Source organism: Ochotona curzoniae, unplaced genomic scaffold (genome assembly GCF_017591425.1).
Source record: "Ochotona curzoniae isolate NIBS_2020 unplaced genomic scaffold, NIBS_Ocur_1.0 contig_64, whole genome shotgun sequence".
Taxonomy (NCBI): domain Eukaryota; kingdom Metazoa; phylum Chordata; class Mammalia; order Lagomorpha; family Ochotonidae; genus Ochotona; species Ochotona curzoniae.
In genome coordinates, this window is record NW_024466502.1 from 11,824,729 (window position 1) to 11,850,800 (window position 26,072).

The following is a 26,072-nucleotide window of genomic DNA, read 5'->3' on the forward strand; positions in this document are numbered from 1 at the left end:
AGCGTTTATTAAGAACGTGCCAAAAGGAGAAAAGGGCTCCCTTGTTGATGGGAATGTATGTGAGAACAGCTGTTATTGAAAACCATGTGGAGGTTGCTCAGAAAGCTAGACTGCCATAGGATTGAGCAACCCCACTATTAGATGTAAATGCAAGGGAAGTGAGATCCTTGTGCACGCTCATGCTCAATACAGCACTCCTCACAACAGCCAAGAAGTGGGCACAATCCAAGTGACCGTCCACCAATGGAGATAAGGAGAGAAAGCAGTGCATAGACACGACGGAATATTACATGTAACTGTCATAAAAGGATGATATCTTGTCATTTGCAAGAGCATGGATAGAACTAGAGGCACTTATATCTAAGTAAAATAAGGCAGGCACAGAAAGACAAGTTCCATATGATGCCATTCAATTTTAAAAAACAATCTCAAAAGAACTTGGGGTATTTAGTAGTATAATGGTGGTTAGCAGAGACTAGAGAGAGTAGGAGGGAGAGAGTTGGGAAGAGATTGATTAATAAATATTAGGTTATAATAAGTTAGAGAAGAGTAAGAAATTCTGTTGTTCTGTTGCACAGCAGGGTGGTATGGCCAACAGTAGAGTTCTGTGTATTGCTTGACAAGACCAAAAACAACAACAACAACCAGCCAGGATAAAAGATATTGAACTTTTTTCACCCTTAAGAAATGAAAAAGTATTAAGGGATATAGAAATGGCCTACCTTGATTTGGCTATTACACAGGGTAAGAATGAATTACAACATCACATAGTGCCCCATAAACCATATTATTTTTACATGTCAGTTAAAAATGAGAAGATAAAATGAAACAGTGAACAGCCTAATGGGCTAAGCCTGTGCCTTCAACACTAGCAGTTCATATCAGAGTACCCATTCAAGCTCTAGCTATTTCACTTCTGCTCTGGTTTCCTAACAATGTGCCTGGGAAAGCAGTGCAAGATGGTCCAAGTACCTGGGCCCCTGCACCTGTGTGGGAGACCTGGATGGAGTTCCAGGTTCCTGGATTCAACCTGATCCATTTATGTCATACAACCAGCACCTTGATGGGCAATGATCAAAGAAGACTCTTCAACAATAAGAAGTTCACAATGCACAGAAGGCCAGCAAAGAGAACAGAGCACACAGCTGAGAGATGATGCCTTTCTTGAATTTTTTTCCTTTCTTTCTTTTTTTTTGCAGCTCTTATCCTACATAGAGAAACTGCGAACCTCGGTGACGGAAGATTTAAATATAAACAATGTTTTCTACAAGAAAAGGATGGAAGAGCTGGGCCAGAGACTCCAGGAGCAGAATGAACTGATAGTCACTCAGAGGCAGCAGGTATATCTGCTGAGAGCTTGGGGCCATTGTTCTTGAAGCAGTTAGTCTTAGCACAGAGCGTTTGAAAGTTGTGTAAATGAAAGAAAATGGACTACTCTTCCCTCTTTGCGATTGCTTGCTAAAGTAAATGTCATAAAATGAAATTTCTGAACTGGTATTTAAGAGCACTAGATTTATTCAGAATTTAGAATTTGAAGAAAAATAAAAATTTCTTTCAGAAATTATTGAGAAGCAGCCAAATGCCGAAGTGCAGCTTTTTAAGAAACTCTGGTCTTCATGCCTTTGAAGTCCTTGTGTCCTGTATCTGGATGATTTGGTGAAAGGCTGATTTAGCAGCACTGTTGCCTGCCCATTAGCCCCTATGTCCCTTTCTAGTTTCAAGCAGACATTGCTAGATGGCTGTTTCTCTTTGCAGATTAAGGAGTTGACCAGTAAACCAGTAAGCAGTGTCAATGAGCCCAGAGGTAAGTGGACAGGGACCATGCGCCCCAGGTCAGGCAGGCCCCCTAGTCTATCCCTGTTGTCAGAAAAGTGTGGGCACTGCTGGTCTGTGTGGGCTCAGGTGGCATTCTTCTTGTTTTAATTAGGGAAGTCTGTGCAAAAAGTGGAGGAATTTAAAGATTTGACCATACTGTGGCTTTATTAGCTTTTTATCAGAATACAATCATATACACAATACCCGTCCTATAACCATTTGCCCGTGGGTCTGAACTGAAGGCGCAGGGTCCAGAGACAGCCTGGGTTCAACCCTCATCTCTGGCTCTCCGCAGGTCTCTACATCTCTGCCTCAGTTCCCTTAACTCTAAATAGTGACAGCAGCCACATCTTGGGCTTGCTCTGAGGACCAAATGGGATAACGCATGTGCAACACACTTGATAGCACTCCTTAGTGTTGGCTATTAATACTGACATCACTCTTATCATGGTAAAGTGCTGTGACGGCTGGCAGCGTTTTCAGTGCTGGTGCTCTAGAGGTTGAACATTGTTTTCAGCATAGCAGCAGTATATGTGTGACCTAGCAGCGGTCACCTATGTGGCTGTCCCATTTCTGAGTTGCTCAAGAGCTGGGCCGGTGGGGGAGAGTGGAGCCCCAAGTGCAGATGTCACCAAAAAACCCAAAATCTTGCTTTCGGCTTGGTCTCCCCATAACTCCGCCATGGGTTCCTGTGTGGCTGAGTTTGTGAACTGGGGATAGGTACTGGGTGCCGTGCTGGGTGTTCTTCTCCCTGGGTGTCCTTCTCTTTGAACAGTAAGACTTTGGGAAGTGAGGGATACCTGCACACTTAGATACCATAAACCTTTGACTAAAAGTCATTCTAGGAAAAAAATGAGCTTTAATAGGACCTATGGTAAGCATGTGTGCTCTACTGGGTGAGTCACTGTGTACTGGTAAATCTTTTTTTTTTTTTTTTTTCTGGGAGAGACATCAGAAGAAGAGCTACCAAGTTTGTTCCATAGCTGTGACTATTGTTATTAACTTCGTTTTCTGTCATTTCAGGGACTCCTTCAACATGGCAAGTATTTGAACCTAAGCCAACTGTCCCAGCTGTACCTGGTAGGTTTCTGTAATAGCTTTTGGGCTCTTTTATATTATTTTAAGAGACTTATCTTTGGAACACAATGTCCAATGATGTAATGATTTATATTGATATCTGGGTGATTTTTGACTATTCCTGCTTGCCAATTTGCAGCTTATCTAACAAAAGGACAACTGAAAACTCTGACATCCCCTCCAGTTGATATTTCTCGACTTCCCGAAGGGACACCTGCTGTGACCCTGTGACTGTGCGTGGTAGCTGCCTCATGTTGGCATGGCTGAGGCTGTGATTGCAACAGACTTTGAACCACTGTCTGCCCATCCATCCTCCCATGTCAGCTGGCTCATTTGGGCTAGCTCCCAGAACTGTCACTATTTGGCTGTAAACTAGAGTAGTACATCTTGGCAGTTTAGAAACTGGCAGCTACTTTTGTTGAAATATTTTCATCTACATTCAGGGTAGAGTCCGCAGAGGGATAGAACTGTGGATGGAGAATGCAGGAGAGCAGGAGGTACTAAGAGGGGAACAGGCAGACCTGTGCTGAGGCTGTGCTCGGAGCCTGACGCCGCTCACATGGGCTCTGCAATCACAAGGGGACTGTGCCATGACTAAAGGCTATCAGTGAATGTGTTTCTGGCTCTGACACAGGTGCCTGGAAAATGCTGATGGTTTGAACCAGTTAATCTTCCCATGTGCTGCTCAGGGCCTCTTTATTTTGCTTCTGGAATCCAAAGAGGTTGGGAAGTGGTAGGGCGTGAGGGATGCTTACAGTAGGGCTGACGGGAGAGGTGCATTAGGACTTAGATCTTAGGAAAGAAAAAAAAATCATCTCAAAGAAGGATGGGAAAATGAAAAAGGTAGAATTTTTGCACAGCAACAATAAAAGTGCATCAACAACTTAGCCAGAGTTAGCAATGGGACGTTCGGATAACCCTACAGGTGTGTAAAATGATCCATTGAGGTATGGGAAAGAAACTCAATTAGAATTTTAAAAAAACTTGAGAACTTTAAAAAAGGTGATTTTATTTTAATCTTTTTAAAGTTCCCAAGTTTTTATAAAATTGTCAATTGTGCTCAATAGTTGTGTAATAGTAAAAAAGAAAAAAAAAAGTGTGAATGTCATGAACTCTAGAGAACTTCAGGAGAAAAAATGACCCATACCCCTATATCCAGGGGCCTTTGTGCCCGTGGCGGATAGGCGAGTGTGGCTGGCTCATTCTAGTTCTCCTAGCATGGAAAAGAATCTAGAAGTCAAATTCTAATAATGGTAGGAAAACAAAGACACATACATGCTCTAAAGTGAAGATCAGAAGACCCAAATCTTAAAACAGCCTAAGATATATTACAACAAATAAATCAGAACCATGCTCCCCGAAATGGAAGGTTTCTAATATTTAATCTAATACATTAGGGTCAGGCCTCTTGACTGTGATTTGTAGCTTTGATTTAAATACTGAGATATCATTTCAGATCTCACCCGTTACCCTTCCATAAAAAGGAAATACTCAGCTTTATCAAGATTTGGATATGTTCAATTTCAACAAGATTCGATGTTTTGATTCTATAAGCTGGAACAAATGTCTAGAACAGGAATGGTGAATGTTTTGGTGGGTCTTGTTTCCTGTAATGGCTAGGAAATCAATATTTTAGGCTTCATTGATGCTACAAATAGTCTTTTTGCAGTGACTCAAATCTGCCATTCTAGTGTAAGGTGAGCCATAGACAGTACTTAAATTAATGAACTGACCACGTTGCAATAAGACTTCGTATGTACAAAAGCAGGCATGGGCTATCGTTTGCTATACTTTGATGTTGCAAATGGCTTTGAGGCCTGTGTTCTCATTGTTATTGGCAATTTAACATAGTTTGGAGTGAAACACTTTCTCTGTAGTCACTGTGAAGATAATACACCCGCCGACACAAACACACATGTGGGGGCAGCTGAAATATGTGGCAGCAGCTTTAAGGATGGGATTAAACTAAAGCTCGATCTTGACAAAGAGGCAGTAAACTGATAGGGAGGTATTGTTTCATGAGAATAAACTGGATAATCCAGAGGGACTCGTCAGGAAAGAATTGTCAAATTTGAGGTGGGCTCTATCATTCTAGAAAATTTTAAGAGAGAGCTTTTAGTTGTATTCGACTCAAATCTGCCTCTCTAAACACTAAGAATGAAGTGATGCCTCTGCATGGAGTCAGATACATAAATAAATCAGAACCATGCTCCTCAAAATGAACGGTTTCTAATATTTAATCCAATAATGGACTAAATGGAGTCATTTAATCCATGGGCTGGAATCCTTTAAGCAATCCATTTTTTGTCCAGGAATATTCATGACAACTTTTATTGTAATAGCCAAAAAAGGGGAAGCAACCAAAAGATGGCTCATTTACCTAGCAATGTTATTTGGCTATCAAAGTGTTTGTTGATATATTGATACATGCTACGGTATGTATGAAACATGAAAACATCATGTCAGCTGATAAGAGTCAGATGAAAGGAAAAAGGGACCATCTATCATATGGTACCACCTATATGAAATGTCCACTGCAGGCACATTCACAGACAAAAAGCCAATGTTGCCAGAGGACAGGGAGGAAAGTAGAAATGTTGGCCAGAACATATGGATATTTTGGAGGTATAAATCAGGAAAAATGTTGCAAAATTAGAAAACAATTGTGGCTGCACAGCCCTGTGGATTTACTAAAAGCCACTGGATTGCAGATTGTCACTGGATGAATGTGTCTCATTAAAACTGTTAGGAGAAGTTGGTTTAGGTTAGTTGTGTAATATCTCTGTCATGCGAAGCATTTGGCCTTTAGGGCCTGTATGTGTCCTGGTTAATTGGAGTATTTGCATATCATCAGGTAAGATGTTTACGCTTTCATTAATGGAACCTGTGAGCTTTTCCCTTCCCATCTTGTTGCAGGGAATGCCCCAGCCTCACAGACTTTGGAAGCGAAATCTAGCCTAACAATGGCACATGGTAAGTTTCAGCCATAGTTTCTGCATTTTATGTGCAGTTTCTACATCGTGTTAGATAACTTATTAACCCAAAGTACTTCCTGGGGGGAGAGGGAAGGTAATTATGCTAATAGGAAATACTTGAGTACAAAATAGTTAATAAAACTGCATTCCTTATATTTAATATTATTGTAAGCTGGACATAACTACCAAAGTTACAAAGCATAATACGTAGGCACTAGTGGACTGACAAATAGAGATTTTCAGTTTAATATTTTTATGCAAAGGAGTAGTAGGTATTGAGTGAGAAAGAAAGCGACTTACTACTAGACCAGTCAACCAGCACATGCTACAGGGCATGTGGTTGTTGTTATAACTTTGAGTGTGGCAAGAAATCACCTTTTTAAAAATAGTTTCACAGATTAGTTGGAAGGGCCTAGAAAGGACATGTGATGGAAACCAAAGGAAATAAGTAGGAACCAGTAAGGTGAAATTGCTGCAGGATTCAGTTCTTGGGCCTGATCCAAAAGGGAACAATTGTTTTTTCACATGATCAAAGACTTGGAGCCGTATCTCCCTTTTTATGCCATGTAGGTGTTTAGTGTTTTCTTGGTATGTTATCTAGTGTGTCGTTTTCTTATTGTCTGCTATATAATTACAAATGAATTCAGTGGAAGGACCATCTTTTTCCCATCTCATTTACAAGTGTTTTGGAATCTGATGGTCACTGCACACCACTTGTGGCTTGGCCTTTTTAAAAGGTTAGATTTCAACATCATGGGACTTTTCATCTTCCTAAATATTCTAATCTACAGATGATGGTGTGTAGTAGTGATCTTTCTTATGCTAACTCAGAAAGTGTTTATTGCACTTTTTTTTATAAAGGATTTTTAATTTTTATGGGAGAGTCAGATATAGAGAGAGGAAGAGAGAAAGATCTTCCTTCCACTGATTTACTTCCCAAGTGGCCACAACAGCTGGAGCTGCGCTGGTCTGAAGCCAGGAGCCAGGCACTTCTTCCAGGTCTCCCATGTGGATTCAGGATCCCAAGGCTTTGGGCCGTCCTCTGCTGCTTTCCCAGGCCACAAGCAGGGAGCTGAATGAGAAGTGGGGCTGTTGGGATATGAACCAGCGCCCATAGGGGATCCTGGCATGTGCAAGGCAAGAACTCTAGCCAGTAGGCTACTGTGCCAGGACCAACCGCACCTTTTTTTTTCCTTGAGTATGTAAAATAATTCATAGTGTATAAAGTAATTCTCCATGCATGAGATCTTACTATTTATAAGCGTTTGGAGCATGAAAGAATTTTCCCATGTTGGCCCAATAACAGATATAAAATGCATTTTGGACTAACTGAAATTTGATATTAAACATACAGAAAAGCTACCCCTGCAGTGCTGCTCCATGTTATATTATGTAGGATCTAGAATGTCCCTGCTGTCTCCTTTTTCAGGTTTGATTTTGGTAAGGCTTTGTTGGCCTTTCTCACGTCTACTCCAACAGTACGTCTTGGTTTCTTTTATCTCCCCCACCCCCACTTTGTTATTTCTAGATTTTGCATGACAAAGTTCATATCTTGCCATGTCTATTTTTGTACCATAATACATTGAACAGGTACATTAAGCTGCCCATGGTTAATTTACAAGTCTTGATGAATTTTAACGTAGTTCATATAGGCCAGAGGTTGCCTTCTTCCTAACACCTGCTAGGATTGACATGCTGCTCTTCCAGGCCAGCCAGACCATGCGATGGTGGGTTGGATTGGGACCCAGGCTGATTTGTAAGCACCTCAATGGGCAGGAGCTAAGAGGAGACTTGGCCAGGGCCCCCTATGTTCCTCACCTGGTGATGTTCCTCACTTTTGTGGAAAGCAGGGGCACTTAGTTCTGTGTAGCATAATGTCATTCAGCACATCTGCCCTCCTTCCCTTGGTTCATTGCGAAGCCTGATGAGGTTTTTCTCCATGGGAAATTCCATGATGCTTCATCAGGCCAGGTTGGATCACCTGGGAACAGGCCCAGATGCAGAGGCTCATAGGTGGGAGGTTTACTGGGACATCGCATGGACAGCACCCATGAGGGAAGGAGGTTGGGCCAGGGACTGTGCACCCAGATGCAGCTGTAGCCTCTCTGGCTTGGAGTTGGCTTTGGCAGTCCAGAATCATCCTCCAGCAAGGCAGGATGATTCGCCTGGCATAGCTGTTCTGCCCTGGGCAGAGGTAGGCTACTCCCTTAGGGAAGGGGCACCCAGCGTGAGCTGCCAGGAGCCAGCATTGCCAGGATGCCTGCCCTGAAAGGTTCTGGATAAAATTGGAAATTCTCATAGCTCCCCTACTTTTGACTGCTATTAAACTGAACCAAATAAGGCAATAAGGCAATTGACAGGAGAAAGCATGGATTCTGGAAGAAATAAGTGATCCTGTTCAATTGCCATTCACGCCAGTAAGTTTTTTTCTCGATTAAAAAAATAATCTCAGAGTATTTTTACCTCTAGAAAATACACTGCTTACTTATCGTGACTAAATTGTGATAAAAATACATGTTGTTGTTGTTAAACTTGATGTGTTTGCCAGTTGCTTAGGTTGGCCTCATAACGTATCCTACCTTTAGATGCCCAGGCAAAATATGTATCTTGTAAAATTATCACTTTTCCCAATGCCTATGGGTACCTGCTGGGTTCTACCATAAAGAAAGATAATCTTCTAACTTAGCCTGTAAATATTTAGGGGTGTCGTGTGCCTACTGTAACCTTGTGGGTAGAACAAAGGGCACAGAAATCTAGAACTTAGAAATGGAAACGCTTCCCTAAAACTTTGTATCTGTCCTCGTTGACCTTTCAAAAGGCAGAAGCACTGTTGTTAAACTTTGCAGTGATTATATTTTGTCCTTAATGTAAATATTTTACAACTCAAGGTACTGAAATCTAACCCAGCAATTTGCTTCATGCAAGAGCTCATTCACCAATATGTGTCAGATAGGGTATTCTGTAGGTGTTTTGTGTTCTTAATGCAAGGAGCCTCCCTCTGGCCCAAACGGTAATGCTAAATGATGGGGCAGAGACTGTGGAAGGGGTGTCGGATCAGAACTGCTAAAGGAGAATGGATCTGACGCCTGCCTGGGCACCACACTTACACGCAGCTAGCCTCTTAGATCTATGTCCTGAAACAGCTTCAGGCAAATCTAGTGAACTGCTGTCGTTTGGAGAAGTGTTTAACATGCCATTTGTAATGATGGCATTTCTCTAGCTTTGTACCATGTCATTCCTGTCATCAACTACTGAGCAATGACAAATAGTCTCAGACCATCCCGTGTGCAAGACAAAGGCTAGGGGTGACCAACAAAGGTAACAAAATGCGGCAGAAGCAATGCCATTGTTGAGAAAGGTGACCAGATGTTGGTAATTATGGAGCAAGGTGAGTATCCAGGTCAGAGGGTGATTACTAAGTTACAAACAGGACCTTCAGAGCAAAAGGTATTAAATCTGAGATTCTCACAGGGTGCCTAGGCACAAGTCTGGCCACCCAGTGAGCACTTAGTGATTGTTGGCAGTTGTCACCGTAGTCCCTTGCTGCACTCTGGTATCTGGGCTATTATAAAAGGACCTCAGCATTGGGGGTGAGGGTGGAGAGATAGACTGGTGGTTTCCCTGGATCCAACTCTAAGGTGAATAAACAAAGCACCACCGAAGCCATACCTGCTGGTTGCATTTTATCCCAAGTTTAATGCCTGTCACTGTTAAACCTTTGGCCAAAATCTGACCTTCTCCATACAGTAAACGCTCCTCTGTTGGAAGCTGGGGTTGGGTTCTGTTGCCTTGTATATCCCTATGACATCCCTCTGGGGAAAGTCCCTCCGTGATCTCGTCTCCTCCACCTGCAGCCACTGTTCTGGGCTGAGTGGGAGTTCTCTGCACCTGCCCAGTGTGGGGCCAGGACCTATTGTAGCCCACAGCCTTGTCCTTTCAGTTCTCAAAGAACAGAACAAGGGCTTGAAACACAGCTTAGGGTGTGGAGTCAGATGAGGGCCCTTCAACAAGCTGCTGGAAAAACAGAACTAAAGGCTAAGTTTGGGAGTGCATGTTTGGCTTAGCAGTTAACATGATCATATTCCATAGTGGCATGCCTGGGTTTGGTGGCGGCTCTGGCTTCTGTTCCAGCTATCTGCTAATGTGAACTGTAGCAGGCAGTGGGAATGGCTCAAGTGGTTCCTGCCAATCACCTGGATTCAGTTCTCAGCTCCTGGATTTGACCCCCGCCATTGTGGCCATTTGAGGAGTGAACTATTGCGTGACAGCTCTCTCTCTCTCTCTTTGCCTCTCAAATAAATTAGTATATATTTTAAAAAATAAATTTATTTTGATTCAAAAGTTTTTGAAATTCATGTAGTGTTTTTTTTTTTTTCATAATAGGCACTTCCATGGACTCTTCAAATGGTTTTTAAATGAACATTTATTTATTTATTTTCATTTTTATTTGAAAGGCAGAGAAAAAGAAAGCTCTTCCATCTACTGATTCACTCCTCAGATGCCCACAGCAGCCAGGCCAAAGCCAAGAACCCAGCACACATTTAGGTCTCCTGCATGGCTGGCAGGGACCAAATACTCACACCATCATTGCCTGCTAGAGTATGTGCTTGCAGGAAGCCGAGTCAGAAGCAGGGGAGCTGGGACTTGAACCAGGCACCCCTGTATGAATATGTGGGGTATCCCCAAATGCAGCTCAATCGCTGTTCCAAATACATCTTCCCCTCCTTGAACTTTTCCAAGGTCACTGACACCTTGGGGCTGACCTGTCACCTTTCCTGATATGAGAGACTTCCTTGTCTCACTGACGCTGGTGTCAGTGAAAGAAGCAAACAGGAAGTGGAAATTCCAAAGTTCTTTGTAGTTGAAGTATTTTTTTTTTTTACTGATTTTCTCTTTAGCCACATTCCCAAAATATTTTACAAGGGATGAAGATCTTTTGTGGTGGTATTCTTAGAGAACTCAGAAAAGTGAGAGTCTTGATTTATTTAAAAATGTAACTTCCTTAGAATGGAGTTAATGAAACATACATAGAAATAGAAAATATCATGGAAAAAATGACCAGTTCTAACTGCTCCAATCTTTTGCCACCTACTCTATTACTATTACATAGACATGATTAAATTATTATGGAATTCTAACTCTTGAAATTGTTTGAAAGGAAACTGATGTGAAATTGCTGATCTTCTATTTTGCTATTCTTACTTTTCCTTGTTAATAGAACAAGCATTCTCATCGCACGTACTGGAGCCAATAGAAGAACTTTCGGAAGAAGAAAAAGGTAACCAAGGGTCTGTTCGGGGGTCCCCTGCGCAGGTTTTGCTCATGTGCTAAAACCTAAGCCTCCATGCCCCTATCACGTTAGGCGGACATGCCAGGCTCAGTTACACTGCAGTCTATGTGCAGGAAGCTGTTCTGTTCTTGCCCTAACTCTTGCTACATTCCACCCCCCTGCTTTACCACATTCTTATGCAAGCACATGAATAAGAATTTCCTTTGTCAGGACCCTAGGAAAGAAAATCTAAGGCTTTATTTCAGTGAAAGTATTTTCTGATGGGGTGATAGATTGAACCAGATGATACAGAGATATTTGCCAAACCTGAATTTAAAATAAATGGATAAAATGCCCATTTTACAATGATTTTTAATAGCAAAAAAAAAAAGCATCATGCTACTTTGTGCAAAATAGCATGTCTGTGGTGAAATTTGGGAGCTGTTACCTGTTTGAGGAAATAATTTAAATGGTCTCACTTTCTCATTTGACTTGTCAGTTTTGAAAGTTACTTTCTATCAATTCATTTTTGAAGTTTATTAAAAATACTTCAAATTTAGAAGTATTTTCTAATACTAGACATTATCATGAAGACAATTTGAATCTGTTTACCAAAATCTAATAATATTTAACCAAGTATTCTGCTTGCCAACCCTTTTTTTTTATTAAGAAAATTGCTAATATCTCAGGGATTCTGATTTTGTCATTTTTATCAGGAAGAGAAGTAAAAATTTTTGCAAGCTTTTAACTTTAGAATGGACTAAATCAAGTCTATTCATTTTAAGTGCATGATGTTTTCAAGTCTTGTTCTTGCTTTTGTCTATTTTATGTCGTTCTCACATACCTCTGCAACCTGTGTGACTGCTGAACAGATTATTCCACTCATTTTCCTATCTTTCTGTCCCAGTCACTGCCCACAGTCAATACTAATTTTGAAGACCATTATTCTGGTTGCACCCTTGCATCCTTATTTCTTTTCAATTGCTGTTGCAGAATTTAAGAACAATGCCAACCTGGTTGAGGGGATGTAGCCTCACTTTCCAAATGGTCTGCCACCATTCTGTGGGATCCTCATTTCATTCCTCTGCCAGCAATGGGAGGAGGTTGGCGGGTCTTTGGCAAGTCCTTCCAGCAGCTTCCAAGGTGGCTCCAGCTATGTAACGTCCAAGGGGATGCCTGATGGCTAATTCCATTCCACAGACCAAGAGTCCCACTATTAACAATCAGTTGCCAATGTTTAAAAATTGGAATGCCTCCCTTGAGATATCCTAATTTCTGAGATTTCTTGAAAAAAGACTGGAAACCCTAGACATGGTTCCCTTGAGTAAGGCTAGTAATAGCAGTCATGGCCATGGAAGTTGCTACAGCACCTGGAATTAGACCATCCTCTCTTCTGCCCCACTTTGCCTTCGTTGTGCGTGGGCCTCTCTCAATGAAGAGAAATGGCACTTAAAAATAATGTCCTTCAGAGGATTCCAGCCATTCCTGTTGGTTGCCCAGAGAGAACATGAACAAATTTTGCTCTGTGTGAGTCATAAATCATGACACATCATTTTATTTTCAAGCTTCCAGCCCCCTTGGTGCATATCATTGATTAAGGACCAAGATGTTAAGTCTCATATTCTCTGGAAATGTGTGGGGAAGTTTATAAGAAGAGGTCACATCATTTTGAAGCTGGAACTTCAATTCCGTGAGGTTGACAGTTCTTTAAAAAAATGAGTCAGGAGAGGCTCTAAGAGGAATTGTGATTTTCCCACCCTGACTCAGTTGAGTCTCTCGACCTTGAGTCCCGGGTTTTAACAACGGAACCGGCTTGCCTTTGTGGTGAGAGTGCTGTCCCCTGTAAGATGGGAGCTTGAGATCATCAACAGCAAACACTGTCATTGGTTGCGGCCATATTTAGGGCAGTGTAATGAGGAGGAAAAAGTCTTTGCTACTCTCCACATGTTCAGTGAGAGCTGTGGTAGCAGAGAGGAGGGGGCTTAGGATCACAGAACAAAGGAACCAGTCACTGAATTCCAGCAGCTCCCTGGAGTTGACAGACATGCAGCTGATTAATTGCCATCAATACATTCCTTAGCTTGTGCTGACTTTTGCAGATAAATGTTTGCAGGGGTATGCATTGGCTGTGGCTCTGCAGCAGCACCGTGGCTGCCCGCAGGAGAAAGGCTGATCCTGCACATGTGCTTTCCAATAGCTGTGTGTAGGTTGCTGACCCATAGGATGTGAGAGTGTAAGGATTAGAAGGCAATCTGAGGGGCTGTTTCATTTTCCTGAAACCTGAGATCCAAGGTGATTAAGACCTGCTGCAGGTTGTGGAGTGTAATGTGTGACCAGGCTGGAACTAAAGTCCACGTTTTCTGCTTTTTGTGCTTTAATCCAAAGAACCTATGAAGAATGGCAAGTTGGTGGCCAAGTTGGAGGAAGTTCCTGTACTTCTCTGGTCTTAGTGTCCTCATGGGAAAGAGGAGGAGACTCATTATAAAGCGATAGATGTAGTCCCTTGCAATTCAGAAATCTTCTTTGATTAGTCGCTTTGCACTTATGTGTTTACCGTAAATGGCAGAGCTGATCACATGTGGACTCATGTGACTTTGGCCATCTGGTTGGTCATTTTGAAATGTTACATTGGACAAAATGCTGGTCTCTAGAAAGTGTTACCTTGTTGGTTTCTTTGGGCATTATGCATTTTAAAATATATACTTATGGTTGTTTCTCAGTAAGTAATTCTACTTCTACATTCTTCTTCTTGCTCCCACCAGCCAATCCCAGCTTTATAAGAATACTTACAGTGAATTTTTAAATTAAAATTATAAATATTTTCCTAAAGCATGCACCACCATAGAATAGTAAACTTGAGGACCACGGGAGAAATTAAATCAGTTTTAATTTGGAGAAATTTGGTTTTCAAATTGAACTTGTTATCAGCAAATGACTTCAGTAATTCTAAGTCTTGTAAGCTCTGGTTAAGCCATGCTAGCCATCACTTGACCCCAGGATGCGGCTCCACATCCAGAGCAAACAGGGTTGGAGCTGTACTTCCTATGGTACCAGAGAGACTGGACCAAGGATGACTTTTGCATAATGAGGACAGGGGGATGCCTATTTCAATATTAGCGTCACCACCTCCAGGTTTTTTCTTAATTGCAGTTTTTTTTAATAGCTCTGATAATTTTCAGAATGATGGGCCAACTAGAAGCCAAAGCCAAAGGCCTCAGCTAAACCTTTGAGATTGTCATGGCTTGACAGATCCTAATATGGAACTGTGTTTTTTTGTTTTCTTGGAGGTGTTTTAGAATATTTGAAAGTGTTGGTGATTAAATAGCAACATGAATGCTGAGAATATAAAATTTAAGATGACTTGGAATTTTTAATAGTGGTCATAGGTAATTTTTTAATTTCTGTTTCAGCAAGCCAAATAGATGATTATGGAAAAGTATGTTAATGCAGTATTTTTTTTCTTCCGCTTAATGCACAAATAGTAGTTTGAATGATTTTTTCCCTTCAGTAAAACCACTAATTAACATCTCAAAACTATTCTTTACCACCAGGAATGAAATGGAATTTAGACAAACATCTTTAACAAAGGCATTTTTGTTCAAGATCTTCACAAACCCAAGCTGGTTAGGTGCTACACAGCCCGAGTGCTGAGGTGTGCAAGCCAGTGGAGCCAAGGGTGTGTTCCCCTGGGCCAGCCTGCAGTCCCACACCTCGGAAATGACCTTTTCTTGGATGTTGTCTTTGTTTGCGGGTTTTACTCCAAAATGCCATCATGTAGTTCTCCCAGCGCTGGGGACGTTTCCTGGGGACTAGGTCGAGTTCTGGGTCTCTTGGACTGCTTGCCTCTTTAGTTCCCTTGGACGCGGACTCAGACTCCCACAGCGCATGCAATGGGCCCCTCCTCCACACTCCACTTTTTTTTTAAGTATGCAGTGAAAATACAAGAAAGGAAAAGTGAGGAGAATAGATGATCTGTTGTTCTGAGTCTTTTTATTTTAAAAACAGACTTTTCTGAAGATGTTTCTTTAACTGTTTTTCCATTTTGGCTAGTGAGGGTGACAAACATTTTTTTATTGCTTAAAATTTCTCATTATTTAAAATAAGTTGGGATTTCTCCTCTTAAGATGATACATAAATTCTAACTAAATCTAGAGATGAATTAGGAAATAATGAGATGTTCTAGTGATAAAACATTAAAATGCTAAATAAAATTTTTTCATCATGCTTCTTTAGGTGTATACATTTCATTTAAAACTTGATTCAGTGGTTAATAAAGCCATTAAAGTTTTTTTTTTAAAGATTTATTTTTATTATTTTTTTTTTATTGGAAAGGCAGATATACAGAGAGGAGAGACAGAGAGGAAGATCTTCCGTCCAATGATTCACTCCCCAAGTGAGCACAACGGGCCGATACTATGCTGATCCGAAGCCAGGAGCCTCTTCCGGGTCTCCCACGCGGGTGCAGGTTCCCAAAGCTTTGGGCCGTCCTCGACTGCTTTCCCAGGCCACAGGCAGGGAGCTGGAAGGGAAGCGGGGCTGCCGGGATTAGAACCGGCGCCCATATGGGATCCCGGGCGTGCAAGGCGAGGACCTTTAACCACTTGCGCCACCGCGCCGGGCCCAAAGCCATTAAAGTTTTGAAGCTGACTTAAAATAGTTTTATAAAGGATCTTCAAATTTCCTGGAAAATGCATATTTGTGAAAAAAAATGCAATAGATTTCAATTTTTTGCACCAAAATAAGCTTATTTTTAAATCTGTCTTCATAGCATTTTGGAATGCCTTCATAAAAACTTCCATATTTAAGTATTTTATATTTTGCTAATGACTGAAACACCTGAAAACTTAAAAAAAATTACCAATGTTTGATTGCTATTTAAAAAATTACACTCTGTCATTTTCTGCTTGGAAATTTAATGAATGCATTTGTTTATTTCTTCTTTAACACATGTTTTAAACCCCTATTTCAGGAAGGGAAAATGAGCAGAAAGTAAATCACAACAACATGAATTTCATGAAAACTTTGAAGAATAACCCATCCCTCACTAAGGAAATCAGAACAGTTCTGGAGCAGAGCTTGGTGGAGAAACTGGAAGTCCTGGGGATTAACGCGGTAAGTCCCCTCATTCTGGGACAGCTGTGAGCTCTGCTGGAGTTTGTTTTCCAAAGAAGAGGCAACCAGAGAAAAGACACATCAGGGCTGTCCATATCTGCAGACCAGAGGCTAATACAAGCTGGTTTATTAATTAGTCAGTTATATGTGTGCCTGGCCCATTCCTAGGATCTTAGTAAGTACGAACTAACATCAATGGAGAATGAGACCTCTAGGATGAGGGCCACTGTTAGCCCTGACTTACACAAAGGTCAGTTACCTTGGGCAAGGAACTTGATATTCCTGACTGTGCATGACAGTTCAGTTTTACCACATCTTTCCCCAATTCATACTATTTTCAGTTTTAGATGTTCTTTTTGTACTCTTCTAGAGCAAGGAAATCAAAGCCATTCATGCAACATCTGCAGTTCATCTGTAGGTCGCTACTGGGAACAAATTCTTTGTGTAGGTTGTTTGCATATAGTTTGAGGGTTTTAATTTTAATTTGGACATTTACTTTTATCCTAAGATGATAAAAAAATTTAATTATTTTTTCCCCTAATGTTTGGAGACTATTTAGGCTGCTTTGTTCCCTGGATTGGTTTATCCATCTGGGCTGTATGAATTGGGTTATAAAATAGTGCCTTTGTAGCATTAGCCTTTGAGATGTACCATGTCTATTTCTGCCCTAGCATGTGCCTCTCCCAGAGGCTGTCCCTCCTTGTTCCTATTTGTCTGGCTCCACTCATCCTTTGGGGCACAACTTAACCCCCCAGCTGGCCTTTCTGGCTCCTGGGGCCTCCAGTGGTTTCTCCTTGGAATTCCCCTGGCTTGTGGGTTTGGTATTCACCACATTTGACTCTGCACGGTTGATCACCCAGTCAGAAATAATCAGTCACATACCTTCCATGCACTCAGAGCCCCTGCTGGGGTCAGGGACAGCATGTTCTGTGGGGATAGGAGGGTGCCTCCCCCATTTTCCACACAGTAAGGATGAATCAAAGCAGTTGTGCAGTCAATGCCAACATATGCCTATGAAATGAAAGTGGTCCAGGGTAACTGATTAACTTGATGTCATATTCCTTCAGGACATACGTGGTATTCCCAGCGATCGCTTCAACAGAGTGTTAAGAACTGTGGAGTCAGCCAGACATGAGAGAGAAAGACAAATACCCAACATGCAACAAATCCGAGAATTTCTTCAACATCAGGTCAGCTGCAAAGTTGAAGAGCGAACATTACTCTGTTCAGGTAAGCCTGTTACTGATAGCCAGTTTATTGCCACTGATCAGCACTTAATTTGGCCATCTTTTCACAATCCTAAAGGGTTTACAAGCATTAACAATGGCGCTTCACTGACAATTATCTACCTCTTCGTGCCATTAAATGCTGAGCCACAGAGTTTGCTTCCACATTGAAAACAAAGCAAAACAACAACACCAACAAAAACCCCCGGAGTCTGGACTCTGGATACCTAGAAACATGCTTGCTTTTTTTCATAGTAGCACCAACAGTGTGGAAGATTGACTTTTTCTTTTTATCTTACTGAGATAAAGACAATGGAGTCTGAAGCTTGACCCTGCTTTTACAGATAAGCTCCGAGTTCCTCAGATGGACACCCTTTCAACTGGAGAAGTCCCCAAAGCAATACACCTTCCTCTCCAAAGCAGACCGTTGGCTAGACAGAGAACCGTTCTCACCGATAGGACATCTGGTGCCAAGTGAGTGTCCGCAACCCCCACACTTGTTTGATGAATGTGTGTCTTCATCAGCTTAGGCTGCTGTAATAAGCTGCCATCGCCCGGGCAGCTCACACCACAGGAATCCATTTTGGAGACTGGAATCTGAGAGCAGGACGTCGGCAGGGGTGAGCGCTGTCATTCCGCTCCACACACACAGCTGCCTCCTCACTGTGTCCTCTGGGCACACAGTGAAAGAACTAGAGTCTTTGCTCTTTGAGTAGGGGCAGGAAGCCCTGCAGAGTTGCCCCATCAGATGATGGGGTCTCATCAAGATCTCACTGGTTTAGTCACTTACCCAAATGCTTGCTTCCTCCAGAAACCATCACCTTGGAGGGATGTCACATTTCAACACAGGGAGTAGCTAACAGACTCTGAGTCCCTTGACAATGTTCTGCCCATCAGATGATCTCATTTGGAATTTCTGTCCATCATTGCTAACTGAGACACTTTTGTTAACAGTTTTCCCTCCCCTTTATGTTAAAAACAAAAATCAACTCCATAAGATTTATGTTTAACTATATTATTCATTCATGTAGTTAAGAATTATTTTTGTTGATTTTTTTTTAGAATTATGAAGACTCCCATGGAAGATAATTTTCCCAGAAAGTCTTCAACTATCTCGTGAGTATTTGCGGATCAGAGGGTTCGATGAAAGAATATTCCTTTCATTGTAAATGAGTAGGCACATTGTGGTTGACTAAAGATGTTATTTTAAATTTCATAATCAATCAACCAGTTAAATTTGATCAGATCATATGGATGGCATGACTTGAAATGATTACCATTAGAGTGTATGGTTGCTTAAGGTGGCATAGTTTCAGCTCCTTCTGGAAGTTGCTAACAACCTGACTTTACTCTCTTGGAGTTCTCTGGGGAAACCAAGATCCTTGCATGGTTATTTCATCAGCTGTGTGCCACTGACGCAGCTAATGGCTGTGTGAAGCCTCAGTTTGCTCATCTGTGTTATGGATGACGCTGCCCTTTCCATGGGCTCTCTCTGCTTATTAAATGAGAATGTATGAAAGGGCTTGGCACACTGATTACAGATGCTCAAACTACAGATATATTTTGGTGATTAATTATAAGCAAGACTAGTTTTATAATTAAACCTCATCATCATTGCCTCTTTCTAAAGACCTCTCCGAGGCAGTGTAGAAATGACAGATGACTCACTCATTGGACGCTGCTTTCAGATCTGTACACTCGAGGGAAGCGCCTTCACTTCCTGGGCCATAGTATGATTGACTCTACAGGACCAACACCTTGTCCAGTGTGCTCTGCCTTCTCTTTCATTCTAAAATGGGGGTGATCATTCCTGTGAATGATACGCAGAAGCACTGTGCAAGGTGGCGACATTATCTTACAAGATGGGGTGGGTTCATGGTAATACATGTTTTTCTTCCACTGAGAAATGTTCCTCTTAGGTGTGTAAAAACCAAGAGTGGAAAGAATCTACACACTTGGGTTGAGAAGGGAAAAGTGGGGACGTCAGTCCGCCTGGATCCACGTGCCTCAGGTCTGGCAGATCTGGACTTGTGGTGACCACTCTGCCTTGTGTGGGCCTTTGGGTCTTAAGGTCATCTGGTCTGGGACCCAGTCCCACCCCCAGCCCCACCCCCAGGCGTTGTTTGTCGTGCTGCCCCCCTGGACATGAGGCACTGCCAGGAGATGCGTTATCTATGAATCTTGGTTTGCGTAGGACTCCTCCCTTCAGTTCCGAGGAGGACCTGGATGAAGAGGATGTCATCCAGGCGTACGGGTCCCCAGACCTACTTCCTGTGAAGCCATCTAGAAGCAACAAGAGCAACGTGGTGAAGAGTACAACCAGCAGAAGTGACACTGACTGGACCGAGGGCAGTGAGGTCGAGGAACTGAATGTCCTTCCCAAGCCTGCAGGTGACCTGGGTGGCTGGCAAAACCTCCTGGGAACTGGGACAGGGATTGTCCCCTGAGGACACCAAGTGTTGGGAGTCAGAGCTGGGAGAGTGTGCAAAGAGAGGAAGGCAGCAGATCTGAAAAGGCACTGCCCAGGAATGTAGTCAGGGCCTGGCCATCAATCCAGGGCCAAGGTGAAGGAGAGGGCTGCCATGACAAGGCAGCACACAGTGTGAGGCAGTCAGGAGGGCTGCAAGGGAATGGCTGCTCCATGCTGCTGCCCTGGGCCTGTGCATGGCAGTCTGCTCCCCGTGTCCTGAGCCCATTCTACGACTATACTTTGATGAACCTCTTAAGCAAAATCTTGTTTCCCAAAAAGGCATTGCAGGGGCATTATTTGGACTGAAGATTGAGTCTTCTGAAAAAACACGTCTCAACTGGTTTCTGTTGATCCTACAGGAACCTCCATCCAAACACTCACTGAACAAGTTGAGAAGATTGCTTCACACCACGGAAATGCCACCAGGCCCGCTGGTGGGGTTCATGTTGCTGAGGTGTTGGTCAGAAAGGAGGACTTACGGGAAGAACTAAAGGTGACATCACTTTGGCTTGCAAGCATGCCTTCAATCATTTTTTTGACAGATACACCTCAATAACTGCAGTTTGTGTGTGTGAAATATAAGACAAGACTTCTAGTACAACAGACGTTGAGATTGTTCACTTCATTGTCTTTCAGTGTTGTGTTTCTTCCTATTCTATAGAGAAGCAGAGCTATTGGAGTGATGCCTGGTACTGGATGCTATTTGTGTAGCACAACTCACAGGCTTCCTGTCCCTGTCCTGGGAATACTGGCTGCCTGTGGATCCTAGGTGTCTTCTACGGAGAGATGTGGCTGGCTCGAACCTGGGGCTCTCCTGCCCCCAAGTCACATCCTGCAAATGAAAGGGCCTTTTCTGGAATCTGCAAAATGCTTCAGAAACCACATGAGCCCAGAGAGTGCAGGGCAGCCCCAGCACAGCGGAACCCAGTACTTGCTGAGTGGTTCTCTCTCCCAGGGCTTGGAGTGTGGCTGTGGATGGATCCCTCCCTGTTTCCGCACACAGCTCATCCCGGGGGACAGGCTCTGCCAGCTGGGGTCACTCTGGCCTTCACTTTTCACCAAGATTGAGTTTTTATTCTATTTTTTCACCTAAATTTAATTCTTACCTGTTCACTCACAGACTCGAGAACAGTCCATCAGACTACTTTTATTAGTGATCTTGGTGCTCCAAGCCCCATCATGGCAAAAAGCCACTTGTCTTTCAAGAGACAATGAAGTGTCTTCCTTTGGAAAGCACTGGACGTCGGCTTCCCTCAGGAAGGGTCTTTTCTTCAGGGCTCTTGTGATGTTTAGAGTTTAATGTCCCTGTAATGCCTTTTTACTGGAATTTTCTAAATTCACAATGGTACAAAGTACAAAAAAAAAACCTAAACCCAGGGCCCAGAATAGCCTTTAAGATGCAGACTTGCAAGTCTATCACAGTACTGTGTAGAAGTGGCTGCTGTAGTGTCAGCTTTTTTTTTTTTTTTACTGCTTAGTTTCAGTTGCTGAGTTTAGTGCCAGCGCGACTGCTGGGCACCATCTCTCTTTGCAACACGAAGTCATTCTGCATGCATTTCTTTCAGTGCACAGATGTGGATGAGGACGACTGGGATATCTCATCTTTAGAAGAAGAAAAATCTTTGGGGAAAAGACCTGGGAAAGGACAGAAGGAGCCTCCATCTGTGAAGAGTGAACCAAATCCTATTCAGCTGCCCAAGGCCTGGGGTGCATTGCAGCCTCGCGGGCCGCGGGGGGAAGGTGCGCTGCTCCTGTCTCACTTGCTGATTATCTGTACTCCATTTCTCAGTCTCTACTTCAGTGATGCCAGCTTGCATCAGACAATTGTCATCACCAAGAACTTGATGCTCTTCCAGTGTTATTTTAATAAGGGCTATACCTATACAACCTGCTATTTGTTTAAAAAAAAAGATGTATTTTTATGTAATTTTAAAAAGATTTATTTATTTTTACTGGAAAGCCAGATTTACAGAGAGAAGGAGAGATGGAGAGAGAGAGAGAAAGATCTTTCATCCACTGGTTCAGTCCTCAAGTGACCACAATGACAAGAACTGAGCTGAACTGAAGCCAGGAGCCAGGAGCGTCTTCCGGGTCTCCCACCAGATGCAGGCAGGATCCCAAGGCTTTGGGCTGTCCTCTAATGCTTTCCCAGGCCACAAGCAGGGAGCTGGATGGGAAGTGGAGCAGCCAGGACACAACCCAGTGCCCACATGGGATCCTGGCACATTCAAGACGAGGACTCCAGTTACTAGGCTACCATGCAGGGCCCTTTTTTTGTGTAATTTTAAGCCTTATCTTGAATCTTCATAAAACTGGAGTGGAGCTGGTAGTATGATGTGGATTAAGTTGCCACCTGCAATGCCAGCATCATGTATCAGAGTGCCAGTTCAAGTCCCCACTGTCCTGCCTCTGATCCCGCTCCGCTAATCCACCTGGGGACAGTGGAGGCTGGCCCAAGTACTCGGTCCTCTGTCATCCACGTGGGAGACCAGGATGGAATTCTTGGCTCCTGGTTTGGGCCTAATTAAGCCCTGGCCATCGTGGCCATTTGAAGAGTAAACCTTTGGATGGAAGATCTCTCTTTGTCTCTGTCACTTTGCTTTTCAAATAAATAATTCTTAAAAAAAATATGTTAGTGATAGAAATATCCTTACCAAAAAAAAAAAGTTTCTTTCATGCCAGTATCCCTAGATATTAGAACTGTGACTCTTAAACCTCAATGGGCCCATTCCGGACATCCGCTGCATTCCTGTTTCTCTACCAAGTATTTTTCTTGATTCTCTTCCAGGGCAGTTTTAGTGGTAGCAGTGTTGTCCACAGGATGTGTTACAGATGAAATCCTTCATTGGAAAGGTTTCTATCCACCTAGTCTAGAGCTGCTTAAGTCCCGTATCTGTAGTCTCAATAAATTTCATTGTGAATTTTAAAGAGAAATCCACTTAGTTTTATTATTATTATTAAAGTAATTCTTGCACTTGGTGAAAGAATCTCGGCCACGTACAGTGCCTAATGGGCACCTCTAGGTGTCCCAGGAATGCATGGACCTGGGCATTAGGTTTGGGTGTCCTATAAGCACCAAGGGTCTCCTGGCTTATTTTCACCATTCACTTTGTGCCCCCTCTTTGTTACATTTATACCCAACTTTGTAAGCTAATACATGTGGGTGTTAACATTTCTGCAGGCAACTTTGGTGCCTGCCTCCTCGCCGCCCACCACCCTTCACTTTGCCTTTTCCCTCTCACTGTGGCCTCAGAAGTGCCTTTCCTCTCACATTGTCAAGTTAGAGCACAGCCGGTACATCACTTGGTCCAAAGATCCACTCTAAGTGCTGAAAACCAATATACAAGACCTGCAGCGCAGTGGGTCCTAATGCACAGGCAGAGAGGAGTGCAATTCTCTGAGCGCAACTCCTGACTCTCCCCGAAGCCGTGGCCTTGTGCCTCTCAAAGTCAAACTGGATAGGGCAAATTCTCGGCCTGTCAGTGAATTGCAGGTGCCTCCAGATCATGCTACTCTTCCTACTGAATTCACTGAGGCTCATCGACCGTACAAAGTCTGTTCTCAGCACTGATCCAGCCTCACTTGCCGCTTCTCCTTTCCTGACATCTGTTCAGGCAGTCACCAATGGCAGCTGAGCACACTGAATGCAGGGGACTGGGCTGGGCCTGGGCAAGGGCAGGGAGGCAGGACCCAGGGCCTTCTGCCCAGGAACTGGTATGTAGCAGGGTGAGAGGCATCTGGGAGGAGCTCCCGGGCCGTGGCCAGCTGGGGGCTGGGTCTTGCAGCAGCCTCTTAAATGGCTCATGGGGGCTGGAGAGCGGGTGTCTCTGAGTCCACTCGGCTCCTGACTTACAAGTGAGAGTTTTGGATTTTTACCGGCTTGACGATGTGGTTAACTGTTGGTCCCTTCTCGTGCTCTCCCCTCTGGCTCCACAGGACGTCAGGAGAATGAATCAGGCACCTTACAGAGCAGCTTAGTAACCGTGTCGGACTGGAGTGACTCTTCAGACGTGTAGCCCTAAATCCAGGCTCGGGAGAAGCTTCCAGAAGCCAGCAGTATTTCAGGAACATGTCTCCTTGCGTGCTGTTGCTCCTCCGTAGAGCGTTTCCCACAATAACAAGGAAGCTAACTCAAAGAACAAGGGTTTCTTTAATGGCACCTCCTACGGTATTAAAAAACCAATTGTCCACAGTATTTTGAAGCATATAATGGTGTTTAAGACTTCTGCTTAACAAAATAACATGTCATTGATGTCATAAAGAGTTTTTTTTTTCTCTTCAGAACGGTACTCAAGTGTTAAGTGTATTTTTTTTTCCAAGAGTTTTTGAGGTCGTTTTTGTTTTTGTTTTTAACTTATAGCAAGTCAGCCTGAGTTATTCCAACGTTTTAAAATATCTTATGTATTCTGTCACATTGAGAAGTGTTCATAAAAGTCTATTGGTATCCTTAAACTCGTATTAGTACATTCAGTAAAATCTTATGAGTTACTTTTTTTTCACATAGAAGTTGAAAATGTAACCATTAAAATGAGGTCTGTGTTAAATGCATTTTCCTGCAGTATCTTAATATTTAGCTTTGAGCCCACTGGAAAGCATGTTGCTGTTAAAGTTACGTTCTGCGGCTTAATCTTCATCTTGGATATTTGATAAATAAAATGTAGCTATGTTAAATTCCATTTATCAGAATATAGATGGATAAGATGGGGTCACTGCCAAATTCACATGTATTCAGAGTTTGTTCTGGCTTCTTGTAAAACATTCACCTCATATTATAAAATACCTCAAAACTCAAGTTATATTCTTGAACAAAGGCATTGTCAAAAGTCTGGAAATCCATATGAGCTGTTTTATGAATTTTTTTACACTTTCTGTACCGTCCTGTACTGTTTCAAAAAACTAACATTCTAACTACATGGTCTGTTGGGTTTGGGATCTCCTCGTTTTGTCAACCTTCCCAGTAAAGCCCTCCATGACTTCCCATGAGTGTGACTGGTTTGCTTGGAGACCATTGCTGAGTTAAATCTGTACTTGCTGGCACTGCATCTGAGAAAGCAGCACAAGATGGTCCAAGAACTCAGGAGCCTGCGTCCATGTGGGAGACCGGACCGAGTTCCAAGCTCCTGGTTTTGTAAGGTTCTCTGAGGGGTGAACCAACATAGGAAAGACCTCACTCTCCTTTTCTAACTCTGCCTTTCAAATAAAGAAATAAAATCTTTTTAAAAAAAGTTTATATCCAAGTAAGCTCACCTTTTTTTTTTTAAAGATTTATTTTTATTATGTTTTTATTGGAAAGGCGGATATATAGAGAGGAGAGACAGAGAGGAAGATCTTCCGTCCGATGATTCACTCCCCAAGTGACCACAACGGCCAATGCTATGCCCATCCGAAGCCAGGAACTTCCTCCAGGTCTCCCACGTGGGTGCAGGGTCCCAAAGCTTTGGGCTGTCCTCGACTGCTTTCCCAGGCCACAGGCAAGGAGCTGGAAGGGAAGCGGGGCTGCCGGGATTAGAACTGGCGCCCATATGGGATCCTGGGCGTGCAAGGCGAGGACCTTAACCACTTGCGCCACCGCGCCGGGCCCGAGCTCACCTTTTAATTACATTTTTCCTAATTGCATTTTCCATGAACACTTTTGTTTTTCAAGATTTATTTTCCTTGAAAATCAATTGCAGGGAGAGACAGAGAGAATCCTCCATAAACTGGTTTACTAGCGAAGTGGCTGCGATGGCCAGAGCTGTGCCAATCTGAAGCTGGGAACCAAGAGCTTCCTCCAGGTCTCCCACGTGGGTGTGTGGTTAGGACCTATAGGGCATAGGCAACCTCTGCTGCCTTCCCAGACCATTAGCAGGGGACTGGACTGGAAGTGGAATAAGAATGCTGGCACCACAGTTGGAGGCTTGGCCTATTATACCATGGTGCTGACGCCTCCATGAAGGTTTTGAAGTATCCTTGGGGTGTACTCATTTGATTTGTATGTTTCTTGAAGCTTTTCAAAATACAGATTTATCATGCGGGTAGGTAGACAAGAGATAAGCAGTCTACAAAAAGATACCAGGCTCAAGAGATGGTCCATGGGTCACTTTGTTCATTCACTGAACAAGATGTTTAATGAGCCACCTAGTTGTTTT

General features: G+C 43.0%; 1 protein-coding gene across 1 annotated transcript in view; it reads left to right on the forward strand.

Moving 5' to 3' along the window:
* Positions 1-25,014, forward strand: part of DZIP1 (DAZ interacting zinc finger protein 1) — a 51,398-nt gene extending 26,384 nt beyond the window's left edge. Inside the window, exons 11-23 of the mRNA XM_040991546.1 lie at positions 1,200-1,340; positions 1,756-1,804; positions 2,839-2,895; positions 5,809-5,865; positions 11,086-11,145; positions 16,106-16,248; positions 17,316-17,478; positions 17,819-17,948; positions 18,537-18,590; positions 19,669-19,865; positions 20,304-20,437; positions 21,510-21,684; positions 23,881-25,014. Of these exons, the coding sequence (XP_040847480.1) occupies positions 1,200-1,340; positions 1,756-1,804; positions 2,839-2,895; positions 5,809-5,865; positions 11,086-11,145; positions 16,106-16,248; positions 17,316-17,478; positions 17,819-17,948; positions 18,537-18,590; positions 19,669-19,865; positions 20,304-20,437; positions 21,510-21,684; positions 23,881-23,960 (1,440 nt within the window). The 3' untranslated portion in view covers positions 23,961-25,014. The remainder of the gene's footprint in view (positions 1-1,199; positions 1,341-1,755; positions 1,805-2,838; positions 2,896-5,808; positions 5,866-11,085; positions 11,146-16,105; positions 16,249-17,315; positions 17,479-17,818; positions 17,949-18,536; positions 18,591-19,668; positions 19,866-20,303; positions 20,438-21,509; positions 21,685-23,880) is intronic.
* The last annotated feature ends 1,058 nt before the right edge of the window (positions 25,015-26,072 follow it).